The sequence below is a fragment of the Muntiacus reevesi genome, chromosome 4, assembly GCF_963930625.1.
Source record: "Muntiacus reevesi chromosome 4, mMunRee1.1, whole genome shotgun sequence".
NCBI lineage: Eukaryota > Metazoa > Chordata > Mammalia > Artiodactyla > Cervidae > Muntiacus > Muntiacus reevesi.
Window position 1 is genome coordinate 57153985 of NC_089252.1, and position 23182 is coordinate 57177166.

Sequence of the window (23182 nt, forward strand, 5' to 3'; positions counted from 1 at the left end):
TGGCCAGCAAGGCAGGACAGCTGGCATCGGAATAATGTATAGTGGGGCGCCTGTCTAGTCCAATAGATCCCGGTCAGGAGGAATCTAAGAAGGAACAGGCAGGAGGCCTGGAACAGGGACCATGGGGCTTACTCTAGGGCAAGACTCTAGGTCTTTATTCTTTTTGGCCACATCATGTGGCCTGCGGGAGTCTTAGCTCCCCCGACCAGGGATCGAACCTGTTCTTCCTGTGTGGGAGTCTTAAGACTGGATAGCCAAGGAAGTCCTGACTTTAGGCCTTGAGAGAGAGACTGGCAGGAACAAGGCAACAGCCACAGGTCTGCTGTAGACTACCATCCCAGGACAGAGGTGAAATAGAATCCCACTTATCAGAACTGGAGATAATGGTCTCTGCATTTTGGTTGGAAAGAAGGATCAGAATTCAGCCAGCCAGGTAAGAGTCTCTGGCTCTGTACTGTCCCACAAGAACGAAGGATGCTCCCTGGGCCCAAGCAGAACACTGGGGATCCTGGATTCTCAACAGAGAAGGCACCTAGAAGTCAGATCTCTGGCTATCACTTAATAAACCCATCTGGAAATTACTTTCCTATGTTATCTTTCCTCAAATTGCTCATTTTCTCCTTTTTTCCTATAAAAGTTATTTTCTTTTAAAATACTTCAAATGTGTTATATGCTGCTTGGCTATTAAATTTATCTTCTACATTTTAATTACCAATAAATGAGGTTCATATTCCTAAAAATAAAATACATATTAAATCACCAAAAATTAACACATCACCTAGGTTAAAAATGCTATGGATAAGAGGTCATTGAACTTTTTAAAAAGATTATCAGGACCTTTTTTTAATTAAAGGATAATTGCTTTACAGAATTCTGTTGGTTTCTGCCAAACTTCAACATTAATCAGCCATAGGCATACATATGACATTATCAGGACTTTTATAATCTCATTTCTAGAAACTTTATGGTGTGTTGAGGCATATATGCTGGTTATCAGTTACTAGTAAAGCCCAAAACCAAGTCTCCAGATCTCGTTATATATACATGAAAAATATAATGTCTGGATCACCTAAATTTTTAATAAATGCTTGAGGAATTTCTAGCAAGCAGGAACCCTTCAGCAATTGAAACAGGCTTCTGCTGGTATGCAAACGGCCGGCCCCTCTGTGCTTCCCCGGAGTGTGTGTGTGGATTTTGGGATCCTGTCCATGAAACTCTGCTTTCAAATGGCTCCTAAATTCAGAGAATGTCCTCAGCCAAGTAACCAGGGAGCTCAGCGACCACCAGCACTGTTCGCTGCGGGCAGTCGTGCGTGGATACGTCACATATCCACGTGTGTGTTGGGCCCACAGCAGCTGAGAGTATTCTAGTTAGGGAAAGGAAAGCCCCCCACGAAATTCACCGGCGTCTCCCAATTTCCTCATTGTCCATCTGTATCTCCACCCTTAAATTTGTTCTCCTGGCTCCTGAAAATCGGCCCAGTGTCCCACTCAGGGTGATGAACGCTCTCAGCGCCTCAGTGCAGGCCCCACTCGGAACCCGCTCGGGGCGGCCCGCCGCGTCTCCGCAGCGTCTTGCAGGCGGTCAGGCGTCCTGTCCGTCGGCGGCTCCATCACCCCGCCTCCCCTGCCGCCTGTGGCCCTCGCGGCGGCCCCGCGGGTGTGCGTGCGGACAGCGGCTTCCTCACAGGCTGCCTCCCTCCTCGGTGGTCCGGCCGCTGGGCGAGCTGCCAGCCCGGCTCCGGCTCTGTGGGTGAATGGCTGCCTCTTCCCGTGTTGGGGGAGCTGGAGGAAGAGACTGTCAGGGGCCAACCGGTGCTTTTCCTAAGATAAATTCAAATCTTCAAAAAACCAGAGACTTTAAATCACTAATTACACCCAGAAAAAAGAAAAAATGCTCCAATTAATTTTAAATGAACTCGCTAGGCATGTGTTTATTCTTCATTAAATAGTCAATTGTTGGTCATCATGGCCCCATCTATCTTCAAAAAGAGAGAAGGCTTTGTTTCCTTAAGCCATCCCACACATTTCATACGCCTAGGTTCGATTCTCAGCTGTGCAATCTTGGACAAACGTCTTAACCTTTTCATGCTTAGGCTTCTCACTTGTAAAACCGGGATAATAACAATACCTACCTCACAAGGTTTTTGTGGAGATTACATGAGACAATATATGTAAGATATTTAGAGCAGGGCCAGGCTATAGTAATAGGGTCAGAAGCAAAAGCATTACATATTTAAATTTCCCAACACTTGGAGGGTTTCAACTGAAATGATTCCAACTTCTCCAGCCTTTAGTGATCACCTTACCTTTTAATTCCCAGTTCTCTGAACAGTCATCCTGAATCTCAACAGGAAAAAAATGCATACTTGAAACAAAATACTTTACCAAATAATATATATACAGCTACATGCATGCTAAATCAGTTATGTCCAGCTCTTTGCAACCCCATGCACTCTAACCTGCCAGGCTCTTCTGTCCATGGGATTCTCCAGGCAAGAACACTGGAGTGGGTTGCCATGCCCTCCTCCAGGGCATCTTCCCGACCCCGGGATCAACTCATGTCTCTTACATCTCCTGCAGTGGCAGATTCATTACCGTGAGTGCCACCTAGGAAGCCCCATATATACAGGTATAAACTATATGTATGTATCTCTATATACCGAAACAAACATTTTACCATCAATATTTACCCTTACTGTAAATAAGTCTGGCATACCTATATCCATTTCATTTTCTTTCTACAGTAGTCATAACCCACCATATTTATTTCAGTTTGAAAAACAAGGCACTAGACTAAAGAAATTACTTACTGCCATCAAAAGGGCAGTATTTCCCAGTTTCAACAACTTTAAGATACAGACTGCAATTGCTGGCAACTTCTTTGGGGGGCTGTGCCACTTGGCTTGTGATTGAACTCAGGCCCTCAGCAGTGAGAGCCTGCAGTCCTTAACCACTGGACTGCCAGGGAATTCCGCTGGCAACTTTTTTAAAATTAATTTTTATTGGGTTATAATTGATCTACAATGTTGTATTACTTTCTGCGGTACAGCAAACTGAATCAGTTATACACAGATCCACTCTCTTAGACTCTCTTCTCACGCAGGGCACTGCAGAATACTGAGCAGAGCGCCCTGTGCTACACACAGGTTCCATGAGTTACCTATTTTATATGCAGCGGTGTGCACGTCTATCTCGGTCTCCCGACTCATCCCTCTCCGCCTTCCCCCTTGGTAACCACTGTTTTCTCCATTTGTGACTCTACCTCTGTTTTGTAAAGAGGTTCGTTTGTACCCGCTGGCAACTTTCAATGGAATTTTGAACCCAGTACAATAGCTTATATATGTATATATGTGTGTTGTGTAGTGTTAGTCGCTCAGCCGTGTCCGACTCTTTGTGGCCCCGTGGACTATAGCCCACTAACCTCCTCTGTCCATGGAATTCTCCAAGCAAGAATATTGGAGTGGGGTGCCGTTCCCTTCTCCAGTGTTTATATATAATTTACAATCTGTAATATATATAATAGTTTATACATAATCATGTACATTTCAGATCTTATTATTACCTGAAAATTATTAACTATATATCTTCGAGATGCTGCAGAATTTAAAAAGAAGCTATAAAATGCCTGGTATTCGGCAGATGGCATCAATCATAACTACTGCCCATTACCAAGGACAACATGAGGTTCTCAAGAATGGTTCTCAATCATGGCTACACATCAAAATCCCTTAGAAGGCTTTTAAACTCACAGATTCCTAAGCTTCCCTCCACACCTAGTGACCCTAAGACGGGGGCCAGGTACGACAACTCAGGTAAAACACAAAGGGCCAGGTATCCAACTCAGATTCAACAGGAGTTACCGCTCTTACCCCGTGCCAAGGTGAGTAAGGACTCGAAGGATAGAAACAGCAGCGAAACATGACCTAAGCACTCTCTCCTCGGCCTCCCTGGTGTCTCAGTGGGAGAGAATCTGCTTGCAGGGATAGAATCGGGTTCAGTCCCTGGGTCGGGAAGATCCCCTGGAGGAGGAAACGGCAACCCTCTCCGGTATTCTTGCCTGGGAAATCCCATTGACAGAGGAGCTTGGTGGGCTACAGTCCATGGGGTCGCAAAAAATCGAACACGACTAACACTTTCAACACTTCTCTTTCCTTAGAGAGGTCTAGAACCATTAGGTGTAGGTACCTGTAAATATCCTTCTATTTTCTGTATAAGGATGCATGTTGGTCCACACAGAATATGAAAGGTGTAAGCAATGAATGAAGGGCATTGCCTGAAAGCTGTTTTAGTTATATAACATCTGCTTTTTACATTCCATTAACTACACTACTCACATGACATTTTCAAGCAAGCTGTGCCCCATAAATTCTAAGCTAGTTACAATAAACAACCTAGACAGACCCAGGTCCATCTTGCTAAAAACGTTCCCTAGATAAGGACACCGCATCTAGCAAATAACATAACTATGTCTGCCAACAAGTCAGTCATCAGTATGTTACAAAGGACCTGATTCAAATTTTTCCTTTTCAATAGGTGATACTACTTAGAGGAACCAGAACCACACAACTCTATCTTTCCCAGTTCCAACTTAGCGTTTCTGGACTTATTTGAATAAATGTTGTTTTGAACAAAGACATGCAGGGGTTGATATTCAGAGTATCCCTAAAGTCTTAGAAGAGTTTTAAGCTTTCAAAATAGCTGAGACTGATCTTTAGAAAGCATAAAACTGTCCTAAGGCTTTGGCACCCCGTTTTATTTCATTTTCTGAACGAGGAAATTAAAGCAGTAACAATTTTTTGTTGTCTTGTGTTTGGGGTTTTTTTAGGGGGGCAGGCGGTGATTTTGGACATGATAAAACAGGAATGCAGTCTTCCCAGGGCCTATAATTCAGAGCTAGTCCTGTTTCACAGAGTATGCACTCAGTTCTCTCATGTAATATGCTGTAAGTATGAATAAACATGTTTATCCAAGTAAGACAACGCATTTAATCTCCATTTCTACAGATATTCCATTGACAGAAGCAGTGATCCTGGAAGATTTTTCTATGTGGATATTACAACAGGTGCCCTAATGACTGCAAGACCTCTTGACCGGGAGGAGTTTTCTTGGCATAATATCACTGTCCTTGCTATGGAAATGAGTAAGTGAAACAATGCACTGGTCTCCATATAGTGACAAAACATAAGCATTGTAGAAAGTGGAAGTTTCCAGAGCCTGTTGGGACAAAAATTATATTCTTTATGGGAACAGATGGAAACCCTGGTTTACGCAAGTGAATTAATGTATTTAGTTCAAATACTTACTGAGGATCTCTATATACCTAGTCCTGTGCTAGAGATAAAAACAAACATATCGTACAAGAGCAGCACAAAAAACAGCATCCTTGAACTAAAGAGCTACACTCCTGTATGAAGAAAAGGGACGGTTCTTGAGAGAGCTAAGAGGCTTTCAGTCTTTAATAAGATTAGGAATGCAAATTGTATATTATTATCAGATGAAAGAAGCATTTATAACATATCACCCTTACTATGCACATACATATACATGCAAGAATTTGAAACATCTTACAACAGACTATTAACATAAACCTGAAAATAAAATTGAAAATTAATAAACTAAATTAACATATTTATTATAATCTCAACACAAATTATATACTACTACACTCCATTTTTTTCCCACAACACCCAGTGATGAGGAATATTAAGGGAAATGGTAAATCCTAACGTATTGGCAGAAGTATGTACAGTCATTCATGAGGGCAATTTGGTAAGAAATCTTTTTGTATTCAGATTCCCCAATACATTCATAGTCTTCTTCTCAATAATTATACTTCTAATAATTATCTTAAGGAAACAGTCATAATATTAACAAAGATTTATGTACCAAAATGCCCACTGCATTGTTATTTTAAAAGAGGGGAAATACCTAAAAGTCTAATAATAGGAGTCTGACTAAATAAATTATGGTACAGTCATACAGTAAAATCCTGTTTACATTAATATCAATTAATGTACCAATTAATTAATTTCAAAGTACATTTCAATGACTTTCAGGAAAATCTTGCCCTAAAATGTTAAAGTCTAAATCAAACATTTTTATTTTGCTTAATTTCAGTGTGTGTGTGTGTGTGTGTGTGTGTGTGTGTGTGTGTGTGAGAGAGATAGAGAGTTTGGACACATGTAACATTGTACGTAATATATAATGGATACCTCTGGTGGTTGGACTAGGGGTCACATTTATTCTTATTTTTTCTGAAATTTTCATCATTGCCTCTATAAACAAGCACCAGCACAAGTTACAGTGGAAGAATTTAAACATGTCAGCACTCTTGCTAACCAAGCAATATAAATATTTAGGGGAAAAACAAGATATAAATATTCTTGAGGGAAAAAATGAACCAAAAGAACAGGACATTTTGAGATTTAATAAAATTATTCACTAAGCATACTTCTATGTCTTATAATTTCTGTGTTGTTTTCCTGGGATGGGGCCAAACAGACAAGAGACAGGAGGGTCAGCAGGGGTAGTAAAATTCCCTGTCTGTGGCAGTGTCAAGCAGGAGAGAGACCAAAAGGGTGTTTTTCCCCATGAGTGACTGTGAGTAGCTTCTGTCTCAGCCAAAAATGTGGATCTGGTGTGTGTCTGATCCCATAATATCTCCTGACTCCAAAAGCAGAAATAAATGTGCAGTGTTAACTGTAATCCCATGAATAACTTAAAATCTTCTGAAACAGTAATTCAAAGAACTGATTACAGGTTTTCCCCACCATCTGAAAGTACAGGGTTCCTATGAACCCTTTTGTAGGCCAAAATGGTGTAACATGAAGAAGCAGTTCCACTAGGACACATCTTGCTGGCAGAGGCACAAAATAAAAAGCACAGATGCTCACAGACATAGCTCAAGGATACGGCAGCTTGATGCTGAGATGCTGGGTACCGTTTCCCAGACAAGGAGCTTGCTGGTGCCACTCCCACGGCCCAGGCTGCAACCTGCCTTCAACTCTAGACCCTGAAGTCTATGCCAAGTGCGAAACTCAAAACCTCTTTTGAAGATTCATTTGCGATGCCTGCTCCCGGGGAGTCTCACCCCGCCCCTCATCCTCCTGACGTCACACACTGTCTCCAGCACACACCTGCCCACACTCATGTTCCAGCCACACTCTCAGCAGGAAGCCCTGCAACCTGGCGTTGATAGTTCCCTGGTCTTTATCCCTTCCTTCAAAAACCAGAGTGAGGAGACAAATACCTGCTCCAACAAAGAACTGCTTCCTTACGTTTCTGAATCCTTCTCACCTTTGGTTTTTGTTTATCTGTGTTGTGTGTGCTTCCTTTAGACAATCCATCCCAGGTTGGAAGTGTTCCTGTCACAATCAAAGTCTTAGATGTGAACGACAATGCCCCAGAGTTCCCCCGATTCTATGAAGCTTTTGTCTGCGAGAATGCCAAGGCAGGACAGGTAAGCAGTCTATACGCTGTGGTTAACCTCCCAACAGGTGGAAATGACAGTTACAGATAACCAGATTGGCCATCAAAGAAATGTAGACTCCAGAAGCTAACAGTTTGTAAAAGAGTCCCCGACTTCTGTTTATCATGTTACAACCACTTATTTGCTAAGACAACTATTCAGAACCTCTGTTACATTTTATGATCTAAAAAAGGTTGTTAATCAAGGTCGTTCACCAGCTTGTAACTGAACCGCACAGAGCCAATTGTAGTGACACGTGCTTTGGACCCTGGAAACAAGGGGCCACGAATATCAAGGGAAAAAGAAATATCAAAGAGAAAGAAAAAGTCTTTTTCTCCGCTTAGCACTAATCCTTGAAAACATCTGCAGTAAGGAAGGCTCATTTTTTAATCTTCCTGCCTCCCTTTCTTCTGACAGCAGGTATCCCCCTGAGGGACTGTGTGCCCTATTCCCACCTACGTTCTCCCCCCTCAGCTGGAACACCCGTGTTCTCAGTACCTTCCCGTCACATGAAGTTTTGAGAGGAAAGGCATCTTAAGGAACCAATGTCTACTTACTTGAAACAGCTTTAGCTCCATCATCTTCATATACATTTCCCTATTTTTTTTAAGTCTGCTTAAAACCTAAGTGAATATTTGTTTGACTAAATCCAAGTAGTACAACTGAACTGTGTCTGGAATGGCCATGTGATTAACACACGTGTTAGGCCGGTGCCCTCACCACACCCAACCTGCCACACCTCAGATCACATGCCGTCTCTCCTCTTCTGTCCTACTTTTGTAAGACGCTGTCCTCTCTACCTTTGACCCAACAAACTCCCTAACAGTCCTGCCTTACTTCCCCCGAGCTTATTTTGTGACCCTGAGGATCCTGGTCCAGGCACTGGGTGCAGACGGCAAGCAGTCGTGGTTTGGTGGTTCAGGCTTCTCGACTGTAAAGCAGTTTCTGCTTCCATTGCGGTCTCCCTCTCCTGCAGCATCTCGCTGCACAGGGAGACGCTGTCTATACAACCAGGACTTACACTAGCTGCCCGAACGCAGCAAAGATTGCCTCAATGCATCTTTACTGTTCTTTCCATGCAAAGAAAAAGTGACTCCCTTGTGCCGGGTGGGGGAGTGGGGAAATGTGTTCTGCAGTCCTTCTCATGTAAGTTAGCTCATCCATTCAAGCCTGAAACCCAATGCAATGGTCTATAGCACGCCTACACTTTTTTCAACAAGACTAAGATAAATCTACCTTCATATCTATTGCATTTCTAGTCTAGAGAAGCTTGAAATATTATGCAGCTAATAAAAGTTACAATTAACACTTTAAGGCACAAGAAATGATCCATGTTATTATATAAGTAAAGAAAGGAGGCATAGAAACTACACGTACATGCTTTAAGTTACATAAAGTTGTATCTGCATGTGAACAAAAATTGGAAGGCAGGATAGAAAAACAGCAATAGCTACTGTCCTAAGGTAGTTGAGATTTGGGCCTTCATTTTAATGATTTTTATATTATAATATGGTAAGTTAGGGTTAAACATATGTATTATAGAAATACAACACAAAAAATTTTGTTTTATACAGGATTATTACTATAATATGACATACTTTATATTACAATATGACAAGAAGCTGATTTTTATTCTGTAACATAGAGTAACAAGAACGCAGTACATTGAACCCCCTCACGCCCCCACAGTGAAGCATTTCCACCCTGTTGGAAACGAACGGCAGGATAATAGCATGTTGTCGCCGCTCCTGTCTCTGCAGCACACAAACAGCTCTCCACGTTTGCATTTCTGTGTCCATCTTCTCCTGGTCTATTACACAGCCCTTTGAAGCACATAAACCTTTATGTGCGACTTCAGCTTCAGGCTGAGAGCCCAGGTCTATCGTAGTCTGTCATGTTCATCATCTTTAACCCAAGAAACATAAATCCAACCCTTTCATTTTGGCTCTGGGACGTGTTTTGAAGATTTTCAAAAGCACACAGCTCAGTAGGTACGTCTGAAGACTCAGGCCTCCTTGTGTGAGATTTGTCGGACACTATCCTCAGCTCTGCATCTGCCGAGCTGGGACATTTGCTTTCCTCAGCGAAGAAAGCCCAGAGGGAAACCTGAGGACATTTGAGGTGCAGGCCGAGGGCAGCAGGCGGCCTGCCGAGCAGACTCTGGGATGCGAAGTGACGCTGGGGATGGACTTGAACCTGCCCGGAGAGGGGAGGCCCGGGAGAGGGGAGGCCTGGGAGAGCAGGCCCAGGAATGCAGGCCCAGGAGAGCAGGCCCAGGAGAGGGGAGGCCCAGGAAAGGGGAGGCCTGGGAGAACAGGCCCAGGAGAAGGGAGGCCCAACAGAGCAGGCCCGGGAGAGCAGGCTTAGGAGAGGGGAGGCCTGGGAGAGCAGGCCCGGGAGAGCAGGCACAGGAGAGGGGAGGCCCGGGAGAGGGGAGGCCTGGGAGAGCAGGCCCAGGAGAGGGGAGGCCTGGGAGAGCAGGCCCAGGAGAGGGGAGGCCCAGGAAAGGGGAGGCCTGGGAGAGCAGGCCCAGGAGAAGGGAGGCCCAACAGAGCAGGCCCGGGAGAGCAGGCCTAGGAGAGGGGAGGCCTGGGAGAGCAGGCCCGGGAGAGCAGGCACAGGAGAGGGGAGGCCCGGTAGAGGGGAGGCCTGGGAGAGCAGGCCCAGGAGAGGGGAGGCCTGGGAGAGCAGGCCCAGGAGAGGGGAGGCCCAGGAAAGGGGAGGCCTGGGAGAGCAGGCCCAGGAGAAGGGAGGCCCAACAGAGCAGGTCCGGGAGAGCAGGCCCAGGAGAGGGGAGGCCCAGCAGAGCAGGCCCAGGAGAGGGGAGGCCCAGGAAAGGGGAGGCCTGGGAGAGCAGGCCCAGGAGAGGGGAGGCCCGGGAGAGGGGAGGCCCGGGAGAGGGGAGGCCCGGGAGAGCAGGCGCAGGTGCTCTTCACTCGCGTTCCTGAGAGCCCTGTGACGGAGCAGCCACATGGCCCAGGTCTCCACCATACATATATACGACTTCACAGGCCAGATGTGCTGAAAGGACTATTTGCCAAGTTATACATACTCATCTATTTATAACATTCTTGAAGAAACGTGTCTTCACACGTCTGACAAGACAGAGGGTACAGGATCTGTCTTGGAGGGGTGGGCAGTGGGGTGATCCTTGAGTGGGAACAGCAAGGACCCCGGGCTGGGCTGGCTGGGCCACAGTCCTCTCTAGGGCTCTCCTGATCCCTCGCCAGCACGGCAGTTCCATCCTCCCAACCTTAGACCAAAGAGCCCCGTGCCAGCCAGCTGGGTTCACCAGGAGGTGAGCTGAGCTGAAGTGCTGGTCTAAGATGTTTAGTAATGAGTAAGGAATGCCCTTGGGACCAGCTCCTGTGCCAGAGAAGAGCTTCTGCAGGGCTGGACAGGAGACGCCCAGCAGTGGCGCAGACCACGGACAGCCCTTGGGGACGCCACCGACGCTGAGAACTAGGGCTTTCCTGAGTCAAGATGGGGTGGCCAGGCCTGTATACATCATATCAGTCGCTGGACACAGATTGTTCTGGAAGGATGTGGAGACTGTGGGGAGGTGGGTCTCACCAACGAAGCCATCCCCAGAGAGACTGACAGGTGAAGGCATCAAGTCCTCCCCTGAAGGGGTCTGAGCAAGACTGTACTTACAGCGAGCCCCTTGCTGGAAGCGTCCCCTTCGCTTACTCACTCCTCGGACACTGTTAGAGGATCTGTGCCTCCCTTCATTTACAGACGAAGAAAGAGAGACCAAGCCAGCCCCCCTCGGCCCCGCTGCTGACCTTTAATGCCCCACCTTCTACCTGCTGACAGCCAGCGTCTGACAGCACGGGTGTCGCGTCTAGAGCCAGGCCCGGGAGGGGCGGGCAGGCTGTGCTGCGGGCTGGTGGGAGAGCGCACACGGGCAGACCACCCCTTCAGCACCTTGTCCAACCCCCCGTCTGCCAGCCAGTGTCTCAGCTGCGCACCTCACACTGCTTTCTTACCGACTTTTCCATCCTGCTCATCAAAACCTTCACAGCAACTCAGTACTTTGAAGAGCAGATGGAAAAGGCAAAATTTTGGCCAGAAAGCTCAAGAAGCTGCCCCCCAACCTCCTGCTCTCCTCGGCCCCAAGCTCTGCTTCCGGTTCCTGTCTGCTCTGTAACCCCACCCTGGGGGGTCTGGTGCTCTACACGCTATCTAGCTCCCCTTCCTGCCAACAGAGTGACTGCTCTGCGACCCATTCTCTCACATCTGTTTTCCATTAACTTGAAATCATTGATGAAATGTCTGTTTACTGCCCACTAGGTATTGCTCATTTTTAATTAGAGGCCTCTCAAAGCTTCCCTGGTGGATCAGGTGGTAAAGAATCCAACTGCCAGTGCAGGAGACGCGGGTTCTATCCCTGGGTCGGGAAGATCCCCTGGAGAAGGGATTGGCCACCCACTCCAGCACTCCTGCCTGGAGAATCCCCATGGATAGAGGAGTCTGGCAGGTTATACAGTCCGTGGGGTCGCAGAGAATCAGACAGGACTGAGCAACTAGCACTTTCACTTTCACTCTCAGAGACAGCAATCTGACCGTGAATTATGAACCCAAAGGTGAGGCTAAGACGGTGAGGAGAGGACAAAACAGCGGGGAACAAGCAGGGCCCTGCGGCGTCCCCAGTCCTTCCATTTAGCCTTCTGTCCTGACTGCCGAAAACGGGCTAGATAAGGAGTGAGGATACCGTGTTATTTCGACATCTAACGTCCAAAGCATTTTTTCGCTGACATCTGCCCTGGGCCTGTTAACACATGTGTGCATGCTCAGTAGCTCGGTCGTGTCTGACTCTGTGACCCCATGAACTGCAGCCCACTAGGCCCCTCTGTCCATGGGATTTCCCAGGCAGGAATACTGGTGTGGGTTGCTGTTTCCTTCTCCAGGGGATTTTCCCAACCCAGGGATCAAACCTGCCTCTCCTGAGTCGTCCCTGTTGGCAGGAGGACTGTTTACCACTGAGCCACCTGGGAAGCCCCGACAATAAGCCAAACTTCAGTCTGGGCTGGGGGGTGGTACAGAGACTGCGAGGGAAGCTTCAGGATGGCCTCACCAGGTAACGCAGCCTGGGGTCTCGTCTTCCTCGGGAGCCTTTGACTCTGACTCGCCTGGTTTCACGTCCCTCCCCCAGCTGATCCAGACCGTGAGCGCCGTGGACCAGGACGACCCGCGCAATGGCCAGCACTTCTACTACAGCCTGGCTCCTGAGGCTGCGAACAACCCCAACTTCACCGTAAGGGACAACCAAGGTAAGCGGCTGGCTGCTGACACTTCCCCGCAGCACGGGCTGGGCACCGTGGGTGGCTATACCACACACAGGGTCGGTCACCAGCTCCTTCATGTCAATAGCAAGGAAAGCATCAATACTCATCTGTACGATCCTCTTAAAGTTTTGTTTCAGAACATCAAAGACAAAGGACATCCTCTGCTAATTCTGAAACTTGACTCAGTTCACACACGTTTGCGCACTGGCTCTCGGCCAGACACGACGGAGGCACACAGGCTACGGGCCTCCTCCATCCCCATCGAGCAGCTTCGTTTATATGCTCCTTAACTATGAGAAGAATTTGAGCACGGAGACAGAAGAAGCCTACACAGAAAAACCCGAGGGGACACTTCTCAGCAAGAATCAAAGGGGGAAACAGAGAGACACTCCCAGAACAAAAGGGAGACAGAGGCTAAGTAACAGAGAACAAAGGGCAGATTCAGAAACACAGTGAGTAGTTCTGGCACCGAAACCTCTGTTACTTTGGAATGATTCAGAAAGAACAGTCAGGTGGGGCTCCCTATTGCAGAAACTGCTTCCCACTATATCTCTGCTGGAACAGAATTCTACACCCCTCTACTCCAAACAGCATTCGGATCAGCTACAGAGTTGACAGACCAAGCGCACTCTTCCCTGGGCACAGATGGGAAAAGGAGCGGCTTCTGTACTCTGGCCAGAGGATATTCAGGGAAAGGTCAGAGCAAGTGAAAAAATAACTTAAATCTGTCGAGTGAGCCCCTTCCGCGGCCAGGTTGCTACCAACTAGTCTGATCTTGGGGAGGAAGGGCATCACTTCTCTGGGCCGCGTGGCCTCATTTTTACTCCAATCTAAAGCGCTGTCAATTCTAACAATCTAAACAAAGGGTAACAAAAGGCCATGATTCAGGCACACCTAGTCTTAGATGACACGCAAATTTATGAAGTGTTCCATATTTTTATGAGATGGCTGGATGGCATCACCGACTCGATAGGCATGAGTCTGAGTAAACTCCGGGAGTTTGTGATGGACAGGGAGGCCTGGCGTGCTGTGATTCATGGGGTCACAAACTGAACTGAACTGAACTGAGTCTTGGTCTCAAATATCAAAGTATTAATTCCATCCCACACGATGTTCTGCTATTAAAACCTGAGGATATTAAACCTGTTTTATTCTAAATGGAAAGCACTCTTCCAAGTCATCCTTTTAAACTTCTACATAAAAAAATTAGCAAAACATTGTGATAATTCTGAAAGGAATAGTAGTATAAATTACAACAGAAGAACTGTAATTAAATATCCTGGTATTTTTGCTGGGTCAAATTTTGAATTTCATTTGTCTACTTCTTTTGTGTTAGTTGCTCAGTTGTGTCCGACTCTTTGTGACCCCAGGAGCCCACCAGGCTACTCTGTCATGGGATTTCCCAGGCAAGAATACTGGAGTAGGTTGCCATCTCCTTCTCCAGAGGAATCTTCCTGACCCAGGGATAGAACCCGTCTCCCACACTGCAGGCAGACTCTTTACCATCTGAGTCACTAGGGAAAGTTACTTCCTTTGGAAACCCTTAAAAGGTCGTTTAGCCCCTTCAGGATAGGATTTATAGTAGAAACCCTGGGGGGCGGGGGGGGCGGGGAACAAAACATTATGCTGTTTCTTCATTTTCCTAAGTGTTACTGTTCCTTCACTGATATTTGTAAGATCAATACAGAAACAATATACAGCAATTGCAAAATGCTGCAATTATCTTAACTATGACTTTGGACACCAATTCATGGGGTCAATACCATAAAAAGATGGGCCACTGGAACATAGTGACTATAAAAACAAATGATTCATCTCTTGGAAGGTTTTCCAAAACAGAAATCAGCACATCTTCAGCAGAGAGAATGAACTCAATCTCCGCATGACAATTTATCCCTCAAGTATCCTTTACTGAGGCTCATTAAAAAATTGACCAGTATCTGATATGGTGGATCTACTGTCAAGCCCTCCAACTCACGTGCCTGAAACACTATTTTCACTTATGAACACAACACTGCGCTATCTCAAGTAAAGCCTTTCTTACTTTTTTAAATTCCCAAAGCATTGTGAAAAGGATTGAGTGTATACTTCAAACTTTTACCTACATTTTCTCATACTTTGCTTTATTTGATATTCACAATAATCCTATAAGGTCTTAAGGAAGTTACTAACACCTCTGATTCGCATCTCATTTGATAGATGAGGGAAGAAAGTAAACAGCCCATAATCAGAGTGAGTAAGCATTAAGACTGGGACTGGAACTTGGACCTCTTGTTTTAGCCACACACACACCCACACCCACAGACACAGTTTTGTGTTACTATGAAAACAAATACTGTTTCCAAATGGGTTATTCAAGTTCCAGTTATAATATTCAACAAAAAATCTGCTACTACATGCCAGCCCCTTTCTAGGACCAGTCTCAGCAATGTGATACTGATCTTTTCTTTAATCTTAAATAATTCTGAAAAAATAAATTCTGAAAAAAAATCTTAAATAATCTCAAATAAATCTTAAATAATTCTTTAATCTTAAATAATTATTTAATCTTAAATAATTTCTGATCAAGAAATATATGATGCATGGGAGGCATAATGTAATACTGATAAGAAATTCAGTTCTTCTCCAGCTTTCTAAAAATCTGATGAGCTGTCCTTGATGAAAATGAAAAAGATTTGAGAAAAATCTGATTTCTGAAAAAAAATTAAAACCATGAAGCAAAATTAATAGTTCTTGGCTATTAAATTTACAAAACAGAGAAGATTAGGTAGATTGTGTGGCAGGTGGAAATATAATCTTTAGGTTGGCAACCACCTGCTATCTTTTTCCACTGAGAAGGAAATGAGAGAAAAAAGGCCTTTAAAAAGCCGATAGATTTCAATTAGCTGAATAATTTTCAACATTGTTACAAAACTCAGTGGTTACGTAACACAATGGGAGGAGTATGCATTTGGAGTCAGAGACCAGCGTCCAAATCCCAGCTCTGCGAGTAAACAGTGACTTGGGCCCCACCGCATGATCTCTCCAGGCCTTAACTCTCTCAGTGTGACAGGTGAGATTACCACTATTTCACCAAGTGGCGCTAAAGAGGAAATGAGCTGCTGCATGTGAAGTCTAAAATACCATGCACATACGCACTCAAGAATCAACTGGTCTCATGAAAAAACAGGGGGAGGAAGAGGCGGAAAATGAATTAAGGAAGAATGTGCTAGAATAGGCTGGCTAGGCTGTGCAAACAAAGGACACCAAAATCTCAGCGGCTTAACTCAACTCAAGTGAATTTCTTGCTCACACAAAGCCAACTGCGGGCCTGGCGGTGCAGGACAGCCGTCACGTGCAGGCGGCCCAGGCTGCGGGGCTCTCCTTCTAACGTGCTCTCACACACTGCACCACGGCCAGAGAGCACCAGAGTCACACCAGCGGGCACACGCTGCTGCCCGGAAGTGACACGGCTCACCTTTGCTCATTCCCATCACCAAAGGCGAATCATATACAAGTATCCAAAGTCAAAAGCGGAGAAAAGGATAATCCTTTAATATGTAAGAAATATCGATACTGATATTAATAACATTTCCTTTGATTAGCCTCTCAGAATTTTTTGTGAAGTTCCAGACTCCTCCCTGTGAAATGCATCCAGAGAACCTTCCATATTGCTGACGTTGGCTTTGAGAGTCACTGTTTGTATGTCCTTCCACATCTCAAACTTTTCCTCGGCTGAAAAAGACACCAGCTTTGCAAAAACCCAATCAAGAAAACTTGAGAAGATAGATTAAAAAATAAAAGATCCTAAAATATTACATTAAGCAAATGTAAATATATATACACACAGCAGCTTTATAAAAGCATACCAAACAAGCTGGCTAATCCTCTTTAAAACTGGGGGGAGGGGAAACCAGTATTGAATTTTCACCAAATTCATATGAATTGCTTAAACTCAGACCACCAAGAAGTGGGAAATAACAGGGTGTGTCCATATGATTAGAGGATTTCAAATAAGCTTCTGCTAAATGAGCAAGATCATCAGAAAGCACAGAAACTGGTGACTGCATTTCAAAGGCATAAAAGAAAACAGCCAAAGACACGAATTCCAGCCGCAGTGGCAAAAAGCAGCAGTCTGCCAGAGCCACGTGGGCTCCTCCGCATTCTTTTCCTGGAGGCTCAAAAGCAGCAGCGGGGGCCTTGGAAAGCTGCTGAGAGAGAACAAGCAGGGACCACAAGTCGCCAGTGATTGTTCACTTCTGTCGAGCTTTCCCAGGGACATTTCAGTTAGATCTGAGGCCTGACAGTTCGCCCTGGGCACTTTATGTCACGAAGGGGAAGACAGACTCTCAAAAAGGGTTTCTCTCCTAGGCCTCAGGGTTTTGCCTAGAAGCAAGCAAAAATCTTGCTCTCTGAACCCAACTGCTGACCCTGACAAATCTGAGCAGCTGCAGCGGACCTCCTCCAGGGAATGCTGTCCCTTCCCTGCTTCCCCACCGGGTTCCTGCCCCTTACTTTCCCCAATCCACGAAACTAACTCTCTCGGTGGTTCTTCCTGTCCATTCCCCTCTCCTTTTCCCCCTTCCCTCTGCGACCCTGGAATCCCTGTCTGCTCCAGATAACACCGCCCGGATTCTGACCAGGAGGGCCGGCTTCCGGCAGCAGGACCAGAGTGTCTTCTACCTGCCCATCCTAATCTCGGACGGCGGGCAGCCGGACCTCAGCAGCACGGGCACGCTGACCATCCAGGTGTGCGGCTGTGACGACGAGGGCCGCGTGCTGTCCTGCAGCCCCGAGGCCTACATGCTCCCCGTGAGCCTCAGCCGCGGCGCGCTCATCGCCATCCTGGCCTGCGTCTTCGTCCTCCTGGGTGAGTGAGCGCCTCCTCCCCACGCTGGGGCCCTGCACGTGCTGCCCTAGACAGCATCCCACCCGCATCCTAACGCAGCCGCCAGGACTGGTTTTCCGCACCGGGCTGAGTGCAAGGGTGGCGGAGCAACGCTGGGGAAAAGGAAACAGAGGGAAGGCTGTCCCTTCCTTCAAGGCCAGATCAAAGCACACATTATTTATCAAGCATTTATTAGAGCCAGGCTGCCATCCTAGACGCTGGGATTAGTGAGACAGAAATGTCCCGGTCTTCACAGAGCTTACTTCGAAACAAAGCAAGTCATTCTGACATCACAGAACCTATGTGGTCATTTTGGACAGGATGTGATGATCACCTCTCCTAATGCCCCCCTCTCAGATATGGAATGACAGGCAGTGACAGGCCCAAGCCACCTCTCAGGGGCAGAGTCAGGACTGAAAGGCAGGCAGGCCCCTCTGCATATCCCTGCATCTGAGCAGTAGGACCCTTCTCCCGAATTTCACCCCCAGCTCCCGGAGGTGGTAAGTGTAACAGAGAAGGAGGGAGGGACATGGAGTCCTGGGAGAAGAGGAGACGGAGCTGGGCGTCATTTTAAGTGAGGCAGTCAGAGAAGACCTCACTGGTAAGAGAACCTTTGAGCAGAGATCTGAAAGCAGTGACTGAACCACACAGAGAGCTGGGAGGATAAGCTGTTCGCGGGCATCAGCACACACCCCAGGTTCGGCGGCCTCTGACCAGGGCCGCTGTGCCTCTGCTGCTGCGACAGAACGACGTGGCGACAGGTCCGTGGGCGGCACTACTGCGGCAGGGGCTCTTCCTCGTCTGAAGTCACAACGCCTGCAAAGCAGCCACGCAGCTCCCCTGTACCCAAGGCCACTCGTGCTATCATTCTCAACATCCACACGCCAAAGCAAACATAAAACACCTAAACCGACTCCTGAAACCAAGAAAGTATCTGCACATAGCCCCCACCTCTTCTGATGGAGCTAATTCACAGCATACATATTTTGCTTAGAGAAAAGCAGACTCAGTACACCAGTATTATTATTCAGTTTGGAAGAAATCCTAGCATTCTATAAGGGAAAAGAGTAAAGCATTGGGGATTTAAATTAGAATTTAAGCCCTGATCTTAAGTTTACCTCCACACCAAGAGACTGAGTCAGACCAAAGAAAGGTCTCACTGTAAAATGTCAGTGCTTGACTGAATTTCTAGTAGGTCTGCTGAATATGCTTCTCTAAAAACATTTTTAAGGTACAATACGTGGTTCACTTCTGTTGTCTCAGCTCAGTGCTATGCGAAGGGAGATAACAGTATAAAAAAGTTACCTTTCTAAGTCCTTGAATCCCTGAATCAGAGAGAACCTTTAGGTTTCTGGTCCCTTTCTACATTGACAAATAAAACCCTCCTGCAATTCCCTGAGTGTCCAGAAGGTGGCAATGGGAGTCCTTTAACAGGATAACCTGCAAGAGGCCTCTGAAGAAACTTCCTCCTAGGAGAAATTTCCAGTCTGGCTGTCCTTACCTCTATCTTTGGAAACTGTCTACACTATAAATTCACTCTATCCCACAAATAGTGAAGGAACCACCATTAGAGAGACTGATTCAGAGATGCACAAGGAGGCGCTGAGGTCAGGAGAGGCATGCAAGGGGCAATTTACTTTGTGGCCCATTTTGTCCTGTCTTTTGAATTGTATGTAATAAACAGACAGTTTTCAGCACCTAAACTGAGCAAAGCTATCCTAAAATCCTTATACTCTTAGGCACTTTTTTCTAAAAGTGCACATTTCACATTAAATATAATTCATAAAACTGAGTAAGGCTGAATTGCAGCTGATCTGTCAAAAAATACATTTTGTGGACAAGTATATAAACATATTAATTTTGACTATGTATTTTTTTCATGTCTCAAATATGTATCTAGCTCCTAGAAAATCTCATAGGCCCTATCTCATAGGCATTGAGCCTACAGATCCTAAATAATAAACATCCCTAGAACCAATTCTCTTCTGTCAGGGAAGGCTCTCAGCTGAATAGGGTCATTTTCCCAAAAATTTGATTTTTAGGGGATTATATAATACTTATTACTTAAATCAGTGACAGTGTTAGTCACTCAGTCCTGTCTGACTTTCTGTGACCCCATGGTGTGTAGCCTGCCAAGCTTCTCTGTCCATGGGATTCTCCAGGCAAAAATTCTGGAGTGGGCTGCCATTCCTGGCTCCAGGAGATCTTCCTGACCCAGGGACTGAAGCCAGGTCTCTGCAATACCAGAATTCTTCCCAGCAGAAACTTAGACTTTTCTAATTTTGCTTCCCAGCATTTTCTGAAATCCCACACCTATCACTCCAGTGTCACTGGTGTGAAGGTTTTCCCAGTGCACCGGGAAGAACGCACTGGTCCTGCTTCTGTGTTCTCTGTGAAACTCTTGTATCTCTACAATAGTCTTTATCACTGCTTGATTCATATTAATCATTAACGCCTGTCATCTCCTTAGACTGCAAGCCTATAAAAAAAGAAATCATGTCATATTCAACTTTGTTTCCCCTTTGCTTCAGATAATTCCCCCAAGTACTGCCGTTTAGCAACTGCTCACTGAATCCCACAAACACAAGTTCACTTACAGTCCCATTTCTCCAACCTGCACCCATCCATCCCAATCACACCCCAACCACCACAGCCCACTTCAAGCCACCACCTCCTTAAAGTCCTACTAGCCTATTTCTCCAAAATCCCAGGGTCCTGTAGGCTGGGTTACATTTCTGCACACAGAGATAACATACGAGAGTTTATAATTGCTTCCTGTGTGTGCATTTTGTCACCCAAGCTACACAGGGAAATGTCATGTATTAACATTATTAACTGCAACTCACATTCCATATTCAGGTTTTAAAAACCATTACCGTGATTTCTTTAAGTTAGTCCATAATCTTAATGGGCATATGACTCTTCCCTCCCTTGGATAAACCGGGGTCTTATTGTGCAGTGTTGTCAAGCTGTCACTGTTCACCAGCTGTAACAAAGCATGGCAGAAAAAAAAAAAAATCAATAGCGGTTCTACAGCCAAAAACCTCAAGACACTTCCTGGAAAACATTTTCAGTCACAGAGATAAACAGTTCAATGGGCTTATCTCTATCTCCCCTTTAAACCCCACTGAACACATACCCTGGAAAAAAAAAATTGTTGCAATAAAATTTCATCCAAACCTGCAAGGGCACATCTAACAGTGTGGCGCTTCTTTGATAACACGATGAATCATATAAAATGTTACTGCTCACTCCCTCTCTTCCATGAACATCCTTAGATCCGCAAAGTCACAACCATCTCTCTAAAGAAGGTTTTTCTGAAGAATCTGAGTTAACTAGACAATGGCAGTTATTTATGCACTCTTATACTTTGGAGAAAACATGAAAAGACAAAGACTTTGGCTCATATTTAGCGTATGTGTCTATGTGCATTTGCATTACTATATGATTGCAACTGACCCTTGGACAATGGTGGGGTGGGGTGAGGGGTGCAGACCAGCCCTGCAGTGGTATATAACTTAACAGTTGGCCCACAGTATCCACCTTTCAGCATCTGCGGCAACCAAGCCCAAGTACTATACTATGTACTTACCGGGGAAAAAAAAATGCACATCGAAGTGGACTCCAGTAGTTCAAATCCATGTTGCTCAAGGGTCAACAGTATATTTAGAGTAGAATCCTATAGAGATGCCAATGTAAAAAGAAAAAGCAGGATTTCACCTACAGAATAAGGTTTTCACATCGCGATAAGAGAAATGTGTATGTGTGCTTACCTAGTCAGAAGACATCACCTAATCTTTAAGCATATGCTCCATGGCGGGACACTGGGCTTTGTGCCTGGTTAATGAGACATTACACTTGGGTGGTTGGGTGTAGACACCCACACGCATTTCACTGCGATACAGTAAGACAGAGACCAGGGGGTGCTGGTGGCAGAGAACCCACCTGCCAATACAGACGACTCAGGTTCAATCCCCGGGTGGGGAAGATCCCCTGGAGAAGGGAATGGCACCCCACTCCAGTATCCTTGCCTGGAGAATCCCATGGACAAAAGGGCCTGGCGGGCTACAGTCCATGGAGTCGCAACAGTTGTATATGACTGAGTGACTATCACTTTCACGTCTACTTGAACCACCTGGAATTACATTTTCACGTAAGGTTCAGCTGCCCGCAAGCGCTCCACTGGACGCGGCAGGCAGAGTGAGACCGGGTGCCAGGGAGGCGAGGCCCCAACCCCGCCTCGCCCCCTCAGAGGAGCACCCCCACCCCCCTCCCCACCCCCACGAGCCTCCGCACCCCACCCGAGGGCTCCGCCCGGCTCTGCCGCCAATCTGGCCTCTGTGTGCCCGCAGTGCTGGTGCTGCTCATCCTCTCCCTGCGGAGGCACCGGAAGCAGCCCTACATCCTCGACGACGAGGAGAACATCCACGAGAACATCGTGCGCTACGACGACGAGGGCGGCGGCGAGGAGGACACCGAGGCCTTCGACATCGCAGCCATGTGGAACCCCCGCGAGGCGCAGGCAGCCGGCGCGCCCAAGACGCGGCAGGACATGCTGCCCGAGATCGAGAGCCTCTCGCGCCGCGTGCCTCAGGCGTGCGCCGTCAGCAGCACCGTGCACAGCTATGTGCTGGCCAAGCTCTACGAGGCCGACATGGACCTGTGGGCCCCGCCCTTCGACTCCCTGCAGACCTACATGTTCGAGGGCGACGGCTCGGTCGCCGGCTCGCTCAGCTCCCTGCAGTCGGCCACGTCGGACTCGGAGCAGAGCTTCGACTTCCTCACGGACTGGGGGCCCCGCTTCCGGAAACTGGCGGAGCTCTACGGGGCGTCGGAGGGGCCCGCACCCCTATGGTGACGGAAGCCGGGAGGCGGGCGCGCGGCCAAAATTGGCCGTTCTGGGCGGCGGCTTCGCGGAAGAGGCGCCCCGTCCAGGGGAGCGGGGGCGTGCGGGCCAGCGCGGCCGGGGGCGCGCGGAGCTCTCTTTGGATCAGCTTTACTCGGTGAGATTAAGCTACATCCTCAAAAGGAAACACAGGAAGAGGAGGGCAGAAGCGCCAACGACCTTTATTTTATTTTAAAATTTTTGTGATCCTGTATCCCAAGGTGTGGAGTCTGAGGTTACGTATGGCGGGTTTGGCTTGTCTCTGCCACTCACGGAGGCGTTTGTCTTCGTTGCCACTTCAGAGAGGCTGGGCTTCTCGGTGCTGAGGTGGCCGTTGAAAACTGTTCTAATCTCCTATCTGTTTGGGGGCTTTTTTTAAAAGTTATGTTCCATTCTCTCCATTTAAGGATTTGGCGGGCGCATCACCCTGCCCAAACCAACCCACACAAAAGAACACTGAAAGGGATTCCGCGGTGAGATTAACCTCACTTGTTCTGGGCTGGATGGAATCTCTTTCCGTCCTTTTAAGACCAGGCTAAGGCCTAATTGGCATTGCATGGGGGGATGGGGGGTGGGAGAAGGAAGAGGCATTGACTTTAAGCTCAAGTTGAATGGCTGAACCAAGAGTTGTTGGCGTCACAGCCGATCCACCTCCACCGAGTCAGAGCGCTC

At 46.9% G+C, this 23182-nt stretch overlaps 1 protein-coding gene across 1 annotated transcript in view; it reads left to right on the plus strand.

Annotated features, from left to right (window-relative positions):
- Positions 1–22767, plus strand: part of CDH20 (cadherin 20) — a gene marked incomplete at its 5' end in the record, with an annotated part of 52356 nt that extends 29589 nt beyond the window's left edge. The window contains 5 exons of the mRNA XM_065934998.1: positions 5006–5142; positions 7340–7461; positions 12626–12743; positions 17356–17607; positions 21978–22767. Coding sequence (XP_065791070.1) covers positions 5006–5142; positions 7340–7461; positions 12626–12743; positions 17356–17607; positions 21978–22483 — 1135 coding nt within the window. The remainder of the gene's footprint in view (positions 1–5005; positions 5143–7339; positions 7462–12625; positions 12744–17355; positions 17608–21977) is intronic.
- Between the last annotated feature and the right edge of the window lie 415 nt (positions 22768–23182).